Raw genomic sequence first — 14,245 nt, 5'->3', positions numbered from 1 at the left:
TGTTCCAGTCTGCGCCTTCTGACATCAGAAATACATTACTGATCTTCCCTCTGTGCAAGGCTACACAAGAATTCCAGTAGTGGTGGATTTATTTACAAAGATGGCTTATTTTATTCCTTGCAAGGGCCATTTATTGGATATGGAAACAGCGCTTTTAGATCATGTTTTTAGATACAGACCATGCTTTTAGGTGCAGGAATTAATTAATTGTGTGATCTCAGATTGCGGGTCTCAATTTATATCTAAGTTTTGGAAGTTTCTTCCACCTGTTGCTGTAGACATTTAAGAATCATTTGTCATCTTCAAACCATCCAGTCTCTAATGAGTTTATAATGAGCCAAATATTAGAACAACACTTGAGGTGCTATGTTTCTTATCAACAGGACAATTGGATTGAATTGTTACCTCAGTTGATTGTAACAATTGAGTGCATTTCTCCATATGTATATGTGTCTTTCAGGAAACCTACATCTAAGTAGCTAACCCAGTATATACTGCACAGCAGGAGAAACTTTCCAGTGCCATTTGATGTTGTACAGCAAGTTTTGTCTTTTGGGTAGGTAAAAGGTTTGGGTAGGTGTTACGGTTTATGTAATAAGTGCCAATCACACTGTCATTAGTGTGAACCAGTGAATATATTCTCTGTTTCTCCAAAAGCTGAACTGTCACTGGCAGTTGCCAAAATGATCTCTTCTATATTTAGCTTCAGAACAATTCCATAAAGTTAAATCAATTGATTGGTAAATGAGGAAGACAGAATGTTTTTTTTTATTCTTGTTGATATCTGGGAAATCTATGCCTTCTTACATCACAAACTGTAGCTTAATTTTTTAAAAATAGTATCAATAAAAAATAACCCATACCTATATCTTTCACATCATATTGAAAAATTGTCCATTTGGCAATATAGGAAACAAACCTTATGGCAGCAAGGTTGTAGAATCTGATTAAAAAGCTAATTACTGAAACAGACCAAAAGGTCCAATTTTATTGTTCCCAATTAACTGTAAAATTATTATCATTTGATGACTGCAAATATTAAGATGACACACTCATTTGGTAGAAAATTATTTGAGTATGAATAAGAAATAAGATACACCTTAGAGACTCACTTAACATGCATTTAAAATAGAATAGCACTGGCAATAGATTTTTAATGAGTCAATGTATTTTTTCAGTAAAAAGGGAAAACACGTTATACTTACGATCCCAATCTTTCTTCAACATGGTAGAATTCTGAAACTTTTTGTTCTGTATTGATAGATACTGTCCGATAATAACTTTCTGTTTCTTTCTCTTCTACAATTTAGTACAAAAATATTTAATTACAAAAAATTCCCTTATATACTATAAATCCCATATTTTGCATTAGTCAAGGTCTTACCATCATCAGATCCTTCAGCTTCTTCTTCTTCTTTAGGGCCTAAAAAAACAGACATATATGTATATATATGCCACTTAAGAGTCATAATCCACCTTGTCTACTTCCCTGTTTTATTTCAAATGCCTTGTGACTCCTTTCTGGAATAAGGCACTTATGCACACTGAACTTGTTCTGAAGTTTGGAGGTATGCAATATTGTTGAACTGCTTTCCTATGTACTGTGATCTGCCCAATGACCAATCCATGAACATTTTCATGGTTGCCAATATGCTGGAAATACTGAAAGGAAAAATTTTAACTCCTGATCATTTAATGGGAACACCTAACTCCTGGCTATTGTTGGCAATATAATTTGAATTCTTATTTGGGCACATCAGATTTGTAAGCTTGATCTTTTTTCTCCCAACATATGCTTTGCAAATAGGTTCCCAAACTGAATTTTCCTTCTCCCTCATCTTACAAATTTATGTTGTTTTACCAAAATAAAAAATATATATTAATGCAAGATATATTCTTTTCCTTATATTATTCCTCCACTCCAAGCAGAGACATTGTATAGCAGCTTTACTAACAACATATTATTTGTTTACTTTTTTTTAGAAGAAAGCTTTTGGGTTAACTTTCTATAAGCACTTTTGCACATGGTATTTGTTTTTAAAAAATTAGCTTCGTTATTGCAACTCTCATCCTATTTATATCTCTTAAGATACCATTTATGGGAAAGAGCTACAGTACAGTGACAGAATAGTGTGATTTGTATGCAGGTTAGCAGTCACCAGTTATGAGGATCAGATGGCTATTCATGAGAAAGCTTCTGTTTGGGACAGTCAGAGCAGACAGTAATTATCTGATCTAGCTTAAGACAGTATCTTGTGAAACTACAGACCAAAAATAAGCTTTCCAAATTCTTTTATGAGGTTTATAAATTAATATTTGGTATTTATTTTAATAAATGTTATAAATATAAAATTGTCACTATCATGTAGAGGACACCTGAAGACCTTCCACTGCTCCAAAACTTCTTTTATTGCCAGGCATGATCAATCTTCATGCCATTTGCATATATCTGGCACTATACCTGGAGTCTTAGCCTCACTTTTGAATGCAGGAACTAGTAAATGCTACACCATCAGTATCTTCTGAATGTTCCAATGTTAATGTAATACATTCTAAATAAAACTTGTATCTTGTATCTGAATGTTTATTTTATTTCATTATTACAGATTGTTGTGCTGAAGCAGAGCTATAATGCATGGCTTCCAAAGAAGGCTGGATTCAGATTAAACACATGCCTCAGGCTTGCATACAAAGTATAATCACATTTATTATATTTCCTTTTATAACTTAAAAAGTTCACAATGTTTTTTTCCACTGACAGGGTTGTGGGGAGGTTGCAGCACAGAAGAATCTTTCCTCTATATGGACCGTTCTTTAAAACAGTTGTTTTCCAGTTTTCCATTGCTTTCTTTCTTGAAATGAACACATTTTTGACAGTGAAATTATACAGTAAGTATTTCAGTGAGATTCCCTTAATGAAATCCTGAGTGATCAAAAAGTGAAAGAATCCTACAAATATATAAACTACTGCAATGTTTTACTCTAAAATAATACTATGAACTCTTTTATTTGGACTCAAATCTATAAAGAGGGCATACAGAGTGTATCTTAAAAAGGAAACTGGATATTGAAACACATGATCCATTGTTTATGGGCTGAATGTAAAAAAAAATTCCCTTTAAAAAATAAAACAACTTGTTATTTCAAGTGCTTAAACCTGGCTTTCTGGAACTCTTCAGATACATTGGATTTCAATATTCAATCTCCAAATGGGGCTCTGCTGGTTGGCATTTTTAGAAATTGCTGTCCAAAACAGACTGAAGAAAGTTAATCTAAGATACTATTTGGGGGCTGTATTATCTTTGTTCAGCAAGTTATACAGTATCAATCATAAATGCATTTGAGTATGATTGAAATTTCCTGGAAAAGATGAAACCTGCACAAAAAATTTCTTCTGTGAAAAGTATTTTATGGCAAAGGACTGACGTTTTCAACGTGCAATGGATGAGAAACTTCATAATGAAATGAGAGATCAGAAGTTTTTTCTTCATGTTTTCAATGATCCTTCCTCTTCATGATTAATTTTGTTTTGCTGCACATTTACAATGTAATCTTACATAGGTAAAGCATTAAAGGAGCTACTTTAATCCTATGAACCAATCAAATGATGCCAAGGTATCTAAAAGCTAGGTACCTGCTGTGGAATATAAGCTTTAGAAATATTTCTTGTTCTATTCACCTTAAGCAGTAAAATCCTGTTGGGCGTAAGAAGTTGTGTTGTTTGTCATTAATTTTAATGAATTTTTCACCTTTTAGTAGAATAGAATAGAACAGAGTTGAAAGGGACCTTGGAGGTCTTTTAGTCCAACCCCCTGCTTAGGCAGGAAACCCTACACCACTTCAGATAAATGGTTATCCAACATCTTTTTAAAAACTTCCAGAGTTGGAGCATTCACAACTTCTGGAGGCAAGTTGTTCTGTCAGGAAATGTCTCCTTAGTTCTAAGTTGCTTCTCTCCTTCATTAGTTTCCACCCATTGCTTCTTGTCCTGCCCTCAGGTGTTTTGGAGAATAGCTTGACTCCCTCTTCTTTGTGGCAGCGCCTGAGATATCGGAACACTGCTATCGTGTCACCATCCTTCTTTTCATTAGACTAGACATACCCAGTTCCTGCAACTGTTCTTCATATGTTTTAGTCTCTAGTCCCCTAATCATCTTTGTTGCTCTTCTCTGCACTCTTTCTAGAGTCTCAGCATCTTTTTTACATCGTGGCAACCAAAACTGAATGGAGTATTACCACTGGCCTTACCAAAGCATTATAAAGTGGTATTAACACTTCACGATTCTATCCCTCTGTTTGTTTATGCAGCCTAGAACTGTGTTGGCTTTTTTGACAGCTGCTGCACACTGCTGGCTCATATTTAAATGGTTGTCCGCTAGGACTCCAAGATCCCCCTCACAGTTACTACTATTAAGCAAGGTACCACATATACTGTACCTGTGCATTTGATTTTTCTTCCCTAAATGTAGAACCTTACTTTTTTCACCATTGAATTTCATTTTGTTAGATAGCACCCAATGTTCAACTCCGTCAAGATCCTTCTGTATCTTAAGCCTATCTTCCGGAGTGTTGGCTATTCCTGCTAGCTTGGTGTTGTCTGCAAATTTGATGAATTCCCCATCTATCCCTTTGTCCAAGTCATTGATGAAGATGTTGAAGAGTACTGGGCCTAAAACAAAGCCTTGGGGTACTCCACTGCATACTTCCTTCCATGTAGATGCAGTTCCATTGAGGACTATGCATTGAGGCAGTTGGTCAGCCAGTTACAAATCCATCTGGTGGTGATGCTGTCTAACCCATATTTTTCTACTTTATTTAGTAGTAGGCTATGGTCTACTTTATCAAATGACTTACCAAAGTCCAAGTAAATTATATCGCAGCATTCCTCTGGTCCACTAATTTTGTCACTTTGTCAAAGAATGCAATAAGATTAGTCTGGCATGATCTGCTTTTAACAAACCCATGTTGGCTTTTGGTTATTACTTTGGATTGGATTAGATACTTTGGATTACTATTATTGGATTGTACGTGAGGCTTTTTGCTCCAATGTGTGATGGTTTTATTCCATCATATATTGACCAGGTAAGCAGGAGTATTATTTATAAACTAATAAACATAAAAGCAAAAACATTTTGTGATTATCTTTTTCCTCTGCCCTGTGCTAGATTGTTTTCTAAATAAACAGTCTTTTGAAAACAATCTGCTTTCAAGTTTTGGAGAGTCAGACTTCATATACAGAATTATATTTTTGACTAAACTGCAATACCTTGTTCTCAAAAACAGCCATTATCTGTCAATTCTTTGTTGATGTACATATAAGGAAATGGCACAGTCTGTACCACATCCTGGTCATGATAATCTAAAAATACTGTACTGTAATTCATAAGCCTCCCTCCATCCCAAGATCACAAAGCAGTCCTTTTTGAAAGATGTACATACCCCTTTCCATTAATAACATAAAATATTTTATGCTTATTGTGTCAGTTACCATATAAAAGACCTGCAAAGTAATTCAGAACAGCATTTTAGAGATGGGAATTCGAGTTGTAAGGAAAAGTGGTTTATTATTATAAGATGCCTTATGGGCAACTGCTCCATAAAACTCAAGATTTGTCTTTGCCAAATATTAAAGGGAAAACAACATAACCTACTATTTAAGTATAGTTTACTAACGCCAAGCTATCTAATAACTCATAGCCAGACTAATGTTTAAATGATGAATTACGAGGAAGAAAGTGATGAACTGAATTTTTGCACTCTAACAGCAAAACTCTTTTACTTTGCCGAATTTAAAGTAGAAAGATAGCAACAAAGATTCAACTATACTTCATAAGACTAAAGCAAATATATCTTTCCTAAGACAATAACACTCATTTCCAAATACCAGTATTCATTATCAAACCAAAAAGTTTGGATTTTGTAACTAACTGGATCATATTGAGACACAAATAGATAAAACCTCCACTTTATAATTTTATTGCATTTAGAAGTACACAATTCCTAAGTGACTCTGGGCAGCTTATGACTTAAAAGAAACAATAAAATGAACGAAAAAAACTTCATACTTCTGAAAAAAAAAACCTACCTCATCAAAAAAGCCAAAACCAAACAGAGGGTCAACAACCACTCTAACTCCAAGCTGAGTCAGGTTTTTGAAAGAATTACAAATCAATTGTAGGGTGGGAGCCACATGGATTTCAGATGTGAGGGATGCTTTTCCAGAAGGCTTTCATGTGTGTTCACATAATCCACCCTCACTTCCTCATTTTGTGTAAAGGGATTGGATGCACTTCTAGTAACTAGCATTCCTGTGATATAGAAATATTTCAAAGCATAATCCCTTGTAGTACTTACCTTCTTCTTTCTTTCCTACTTTTACTAGCTCAGATTCATGACTTGGCTCACTTATCCCATACACATTAGCAGCTCGCACCCTGAATTTGTACTCCCGGTCAGCTAGAAGATCATGGGCATTGTATGAAGTGCTGCGGCAAGTGGTGAGATCTGTCCATTTCTTGTCCACTGTGTCCCATATTTCCACACTGTAGGATTGCACTGCACTCCCACCATCATACGAAGAGCCATACCATGAAAGGGTGAGGGAAGAACTCCGAATATCAGATGCACAGGGGGTTCCTGCTGGAGGATCGGGCTTATCTGCAGATAGGGAAATGTATATGCAATGTATTATTACTGTTGTTGTTATTGGTTACTTGTTGAATTTATTTGCTGCCTATCTTTTTGTGGGGATACTCTAGGTGGCTTACAATAATAAAAAAAGAAAAAGGAAAGGAGTGTGAACAGAATAGAATTAAAATAATAGAACAATAAAATACAAAATGAAAAAGAGAACACAACAAGAATACATCAATATGATAATCAAAAACAATCATTACCTCAGCAAATCCACTTTCTTATTTCTCATACAGAGGAAAGGCTAAGCTTGAAGTAAATTTGAAAAATTTAGTTTTTCTCAAGACAGCAAGTCACACTTTATAAGACTTTACCTGCATAGTGTGGGACACAAACTTGTTAGATTTGAAGAATCCTAGAGTGTTTCTGTAATCCTGCACTCATAACTTACTTAAATCATGGATTCAACAATGATATTTTATACTCAACACTCCTTACCTTTCATTTATCATTCTTATTTAGAAGACAGTAAGAGACAGAAGTGATTTGTCAGCAGGCGAGTCTTTGGTCATGCAATTATTATCCATAGTAGTACTTTATGCTACATGATATAAATCAGCATATTAAGGTCTGTGTTTCATGTGGGGCTGTGCTACCTCTGATATTTGCATGCAGAAAAAAATCTATGCTACATTAATACACATTTAGTAAATCACACATTCACAGCACACATACATATACGGTTTCCTGCCATAGTGCCACACCCTAAAATGAAGGTAAGCATTTTCTTGTCCAGAGATAACAGAATCTTTCATACTTTCTCTGATGGATGAACAGATATTAACACAATTAATACAATTAAAACCAATTGAGTGTATTGAAAATTAATGATTTGGCTCTATAGCAGGCCTTTCAAATACTTTGAATTTGTTAAGGCTTTCATAGACTCTTTAAATCTCTCTAAACAGCTCATTTATTTTCTAGAGTACAAACTTAAAAATGGTTTTAGGTAAGTATTAGATGCAGTAGCCACAAATGATAGATAACATTTTGTACTCAATGCATTAATTGTATTTGGATCCCTTCTTTCCAACTTCCCTTTTAAAAGTTGCAAGTATTTTAAGGTTAAGAATTTTCTATACAGACTATTTAAGGCCTATCTATCTATCTATCTATCTATCTATCTATCTATCTATCTATCTGTATGTGTATGCATATGCATATGCATATGCATATAATAAAAAGCTAGCCGTAATTTCAAATAAAAATTCAATTTCTAAGAGTGAAGATTAATGTTTGGAACCCAGCACAATATATAACTGTAAAACTAAATCAATTTAAAAGAAACATAGATCTTCTGTTACTTGTATAGGTGCACTAACAGCAAAAGAGCAAACCATTTTCAGTCCTAAAAAAATAGGACTGAATTTTTCAAGGAACTGAATAAAATGCTTCCACACATAAAAGCTATTTTACTAAACAGTACAATCCTAAATATATTTACTAAGCTAATATAACCAATAGTAATAATGTAAGTTAGAATTGCTAGGTCAAGACTCATTGTTCCTTATGCTACATACTATAACAGGCTACAAAACCATCATTCCCTAATTTATGGCCCATATTGGAAAAGTTGGACAAAGTCAATAAGGTGCAGATGCCATGGGGTAGGGTAAGCAAGGGGAACCCTAACAATGGCTACCACCAAAGGCAGCCTCCAAACTGAGAAGCATCATGCCTTGAAAACATATGTTGAGAGAGACAAAGACAAGGTTTTGACTTCTTAATGTGCTTGCCAGCTTCCCAGAAGAACTGGTTGGCTGCTCTGGGAAACAAGATGCTCTATTTGTTGAAACATCAACTAGAATCACTGCAAAGCTCTATTTTTAATGAATGGACTTTAAATACTACTAACTTCAATGGAATCTGTTTTCAAGCATCTATATTTGGCTGCAGCTTTATGGCAAATGCTATTAATTGATATCAAAATTAATGGATTGTGTTCATGTTTATTCAGTAAGGGAGAAAAAGATTGGATATAAGAAGTGATATTTATGAATGGGCTCTGTGTGTTACTGTGTATGAATGTTAAAACTTTCTTAAGGCATGGAAGAAATCATTACAGCTGGAAATATTACAGATAAATACTGGTAGATTTATGTTTGGTACAATTATGTCATATTCATAGTGTAGTGTTAGTGAATACCCATTACTGGGTCTCTCCCTTGTGTTTTAAAAACATGGATGTTTTGTTTCCCTCTTGGCAGGTCTGATGAGCTGTAGTAGTAGCATTCACAAGTAATGTTCCAGTTTTTATTTAAGAAGTTCTTTAGTGTTTAATCTTCAAGTGTCAATATGTTATTACTTTTAATTTTTTGTGCAGTATAAGCAGTATTAGAAAGCATTTGGAAAAGAAAAAATGCAGAGTAAATTTCTCTCTCCACAAATTTGTGTTTAATTTGCCAGCAATAATAATTTTTGTATTAATTATTATTATTATTATTATTATTATTATTATTATTATTATTATTATTATTAAATTTATCAGCATTATTATGACATAGAGTAGCATGAAAAAGCATTTGATAAAGTGACTAAATTAGTGGATCAAGGAAATGCTGGTGATATAGTACATTTAGATTTCAGTAAATCATTTGGCAAAGTAAATCTCAGCCTGTTTCTTGGTAAGACAGAACAGTGTGGGATAGACAATACCACCATCTGATGGATAATTGTAGTGGGCTGACCAAACAGATTCAGCCTATGGCTGTCAATGGAACTACATCTACATGGAAGGAAGCATGCAGTGGAGTACCTCAAGGTTCTATCTGAGGCAAAACATCTTTCAACATCTTCATAAATGACCTAGATAAGATAAACAAAGGGGTGCTCAGCAAATTTGCAAATGACACCAAGCTGGGGGGAACTGCTAACAGTCAAGATTTAGAAGACTCTTGACACACTTAAGCATTGGGCCCTATTCAACAAGATACAATTCTGCACTTAGGTAGGAAAAACCAAATGCACAGGTACAGAACAGTTAGAACCTGGCTCAACAGTAGTGCTTGGGAGAGCGATTTAAGAGTCTTGGTGGACCACTATTTAAATATGAATCAGGTGCCAAAAAAGCCAGTGCATCAAGGTTGTATCAACAACATTCCCTATTGATGTTGCTTGTCAGAAAGTCACAAAAAGTGATCACATGACCTCAGAACAGTGCAACTGTCATAATTATGAGACAATGGTCAAGCTTCTGAATTTGGATCACATGATGCTGCAACAGTAATAAGCCTGAAAATGGTTATAATTCATTTTCAAAAATTATAATTTTTTTCTCATGAGCAAGTAAGGAAAAAATTAAAAGAACATACATGGACATAACTGAAATAGGAATGTCTAAGCCCTTCTTTCTAAGGATCTAATAGATTTATTCTGTCTATCCTATGAATGGTCAGTAATTACTACATTCCGTTGCTTCCAGGATGATATCGAATTATGTCTACATGAATTCTACAGCCTTCCAAACTCTTAACTGATTCATCTCCTTGGAAGTACAAGAGCTAGTTTTGCTATGCCATCCCTCATTCTACGTAATTACAGTCTGTGTATTTTTATTGTCACTTATGCATTTATTTCTATTTATATCCCACATTTTTGCCCATAGGAACACAATGTCCCATTATAGAAGCAGGGTGCACCCAGGGTAGACGAGTAAAACCTGGGCCCAGACAAAAATGCTGTATTAATTTTAGTCTACTAAGCATTGGAAATATTTAAAATATTGCCAGTAATTTCAACAATTTAAAACAGACACCATGGCCTGGAAAGGTTAAGCAAACATTCACACTGGACTTCACACTTAGATGCTCATATCATGCCAATCCTATGCTTCTTGAATTTCATTTTTCTAAATAAGTATTCCCATGCTTTCACAATCTGTCATAATTAATTTTCTGTGGTGGTTTCTGAGATACAGCCAGAGTATGAAACAGAAGGGACCAACAATTGAGCTTATCCAACAGTTTTAAAGTTAGTTGTGTTTATTTGGTTCATTTCTATATTCATAAAAGATGTAGTATGGCCTAACAAACGTGTAGGAGGACAATTATGAATGCATCTTATCACTGAAATCTTGAATTACATCAGGAAGAAGAGTAAGCTTCAAAGCTTCAATATGCTGGCTTTTAGATATTAATATTACAACATGCAGTGGCACATGACTATTATTGCAAAACTGGTGTATTTAACTTTATTAAAACTGGTTCAAATAAATGGAAATGCTGCTCATTGGGCTTTTATAGGGGAGGCTGAGATCTTTGAGAAAATCCCTTTTGTCATAATTAAAATGTGTGAGGGTGACTGCTTTCAGATTTTGAAATGCTTTGCTAAGGTTGCTCACACAAGCCTCCTTTCTTTTATTTTTCAATCAGTTTGAAAAATATTGTTATTAAGGCAAGTCTCTGTTATCTAAGATAATTTGCTAGGTGGTGCTGTTTGTGTTGCAATTGTGTTTTTAATAATGTTTTCATTATCCTTGAAACAGTAAGAGCTTTTTAAAAAGTAATTGATCTTTTTGTCAAAATCTTGAACACCAATTGCTGGTGTAAAGGCAAACATAAATAAAATAAAAATCAAATAACTCTGGGTGGACAATAGTAATATGGGATGTGGGTTCTTCCTTGTGCACATTCTCAAAATCAGTTATCTAGAGGCATTAGCATTCATTTCAAAATTCTAGCTTCACAATTCCAACAGTTTACTCACAGAATGTTCTCCATTCAAGATGGAAGCAGCTTCTCAAGAAAGTTCTCTTTAGATACCTTGGCTCCTTTTTGAGTGATCATATTACCATTCCACACCATTATTAGCTATTGAGAAACTTGCCAGCCAGATAGAGAGCAGGCATAAAGCAACAATTAATTCTTTTCCATGGGCTCGTCTGTTTAGCCAGAGAAGGTATTTAATATACTGCTAAAGCTGGCTGGATGATGTCCATGCCGACATTACTGGCAAAGGCTGCACTTGAGATTCATTTGTGGGAGAAAAATGAAACCATAAAAGGCCATAACTGAACTCTAAGTTACTGCTCTCAGGGCTTGGGGTCACTGTAAACGTCTCTGCTTTCATTGGAAAAAAAACATTGTGTAGCTTATATTTTCAAGGGAGGAAAGAACTGTAATTTAAAGGCATTATTCTACAATATATAGATGTTAATGAATTCTATTTTTAGAAAAAAAAATTGGATTTAGACAAGAAATGGGTAAGTTTTATTTAAAAAATCTTCATGTAGTCATTAAGTTCCATAATAAACAGAACTTTCTCATAAAACTGTATCTTTTTCAACACTGAAGCTACAGGGAACTTTAATTCTCCATGAGAGCTTCTTTGCTTCCTAAAAGGTGTCAGTTGAGTAGACAAATTATCTAATGTGGTATCTTTGATTATGTTATTTTACAACCCTTTCTCTAGTTAAATCTTATAGCTAAAATAAATAATTATTGAATGACAATATTGAATTCCAATGATTTCTTATGCATTTATGAAAATCTTGGAAAGTGTCTTTTCATCTTCATACATTACTATATAACTTGCTTTGTTAATATTTAGAAAATTTTAAACACTGAATTATATAATGTTTCCATTTTTTTCTGCAAAGTTGAGAGACTTTCATCAAGGCTCATAAAGATAAAAAGGTATAAGGAAGATGAGCTACATACTGGGTAGTTAAAAAACCCAAACCTCAATGTAAAAAAATGCATTGTTTTTGCAAATAATGTTAGTATTAGAACCATGAAATAGATAGTGGCAGCTATATTAATAAATTTTGGAAAGGAAGGTTTCTAAAATCTTTTATTGACTCCTTTGAAGTTACCATCTCCAAGCCAAAAATTCCTGAAAATTTAACGTACTTTCAATATTTTGTAAATTTACGCATGTCTTTATGCTATCAGATAACAAGGATCAAACTTTATGAATTTAAGATTAATATTTTTCCAGGGAAACAATTTTTTAACTTGAGTAAAAGGTGTCAATTTCCAAATTTATCGGACAAACAATTTGCTTTTCTCTTAAACAATCTAAATCACTCAATATTTATGTTTTGTTTCTCTGTCTTTGTAGTTCTTTCATATGTAACCTGGAATATCCCAACTCTACTATTTTACTTGCTGATTTTTCCATCAATACATTTTTTTGGATCTGGAATAGCCTGAAATATGCTCAAATATAGGGAACAAAAAGAGGAAGTTATCCAATACCTTTAGTCAATCAATCAAATCATCTAGCCTAGTAAAGCTGCCATTAATACACACTTCTTTCAATTTCACATTTGAAAAAAAAAGATAATCATAATTCACACCAATGGTTATTATAAACAGGCATTTTATAGCTTGTACTACTTCCTGAAATTTAACTATTTTGACAGCTCACGCTAATTTTCCCAGTACAATAATAAAAAACCTCCCTGCAACAACCTGACCTAGCTAAGAAAATATATTCTACCATAAATTATAGCCATGTTTAAAATGATAGTAGATGGTTGTTGGAAATAACAGATACAAATTTACACATTCTTATTAAAGAGATACAGATATAACAGAGAATTGTTGCTAAGGGAAATAATGCTATCTGTTGCTGTGCTTCTGGCTAAACGTCCGCCCTCAATGGCTTAAATATCTTGGCATCCTCATGAAAGGTGTTCCTCAACATCTCATACCTTCTTGGATACCCTGTGCAAAATGAGAATGGTGATTCCCCTTTTGTTATCTGGGCATTCTCAGCCAACAGCATTGCATACCATTCTAGCTATGAACAAGATCCTGACACAGGGATAGTCCTGTTAATCAAGACAAAGAAGTGCAGAAATAAACAGTGTAGTAGTTGGGCTTCCATTAAACCTGTTTTGTGTCATAGCATTAGCTGTTCACATTATATTTATAATTGTGGGAGAGCCAAATACAGGAGATTGCTATGTTAAATCTTTCTATGGTACACTTCTCGAGACAAATAAAATTACTAAGGGAGGTCAAGTAACATATAGGTGGCCTAGGAAAAAACACAACATTTTTGGAGTGGAATGTGGGATACAAAATAGATGAGGTGACTTGAGGGTCAGGCTTTAGGTTTGGGGTTTTCCATTCTGATATGCCAGTTATAGCACTTGCACTTTAATCTGCTTCTAATAACAAAATAGTGCAAAGTTTTGATCATAGAAGTCAGGATCAGAAAGAACCCCAAGAAACAAAAGGGCCTCTGAGGTCATGGTGCTCCTGAATTTACAGGTTGTTCATTTCTGTTCTTGAGATACCTCCTTGAACAGGAATACTTCACTGAAGGTGATCTCATTCATGTTAACTCAGTGCAGGAGGAAACTATTCAAAGTGAATTGAGGGAAGACTGCCCAGAACAGAAGCTACTGTTAAAGACAGAAGAAAGATGAAAATGAAAGTGCAAACCTACTGCTGCTGAAAAGCATGGGTGTTTTTGAGAATTGGATCAGTACTAAAACATTATAATAGCAGCCTTGGTTCATCATTCACACTAAAAGCATGTTGGACCCAACCTTTAACAACCTTACAGAAGTTAAATCTAGTTAATATCAGGACAATTTCAT

General features: G+C 34.3%; 1 protein-coding gene across 7 annotated transcripts in view; it reads right to left on the bottom strand.

The window, feature by feature from the left end:
- MYLK (myosin light chain kinase) overlaps positions 1–14,245 on the bottom strand; it is a 197,074-nt gene that overhangs the window by 24,253 nt on the left and 158,576 nt on the right. For all 7 annotated transcript variants that reach the window (XM_087950208.1, XM_087950207.1, XM_087950213.1 and 4 more), the window contains 3 exons: positions 6,355–6,657; positions 1,385–1,423; positions 1,206–1,299 (listed from right to left, as the gene is read on the bottom strand). In XM_087950208.1, coding sequence (XP_087806334.1) covers positions 1,206–1,299; positions 1,385–1,423; positions 6,355–6,657 — 436 coding nt within the window. The remainder of the gene's footprint in view (positions 1–1,205; positions 1,300–1,384; positions 1,424–6,354; positions 6,658–14,245) is intronic.

The sequence above is a fragment of the Notechis scutatus genome, chromosome 1 (genome assembly GCF_049901735.1).
Source record: "Notechis scutatus isolate UNSWTSFEM ecotype Mainland chromosome 1, rNotScu1.2, whole genome shotgun sequence".
NCBI classification, from domain to species: domain Eukaryota; kingdom Metazoa; phylum Chordata; class Lepidosauria; order Squamata; family Elapidae; genus Notechis; species Notechis scutatus.
The sequence above is the reverse complement of the archived record's forward strand: the minus strand, read 5'-3'. Positions and strand labels throughout refer to the sequence as shown.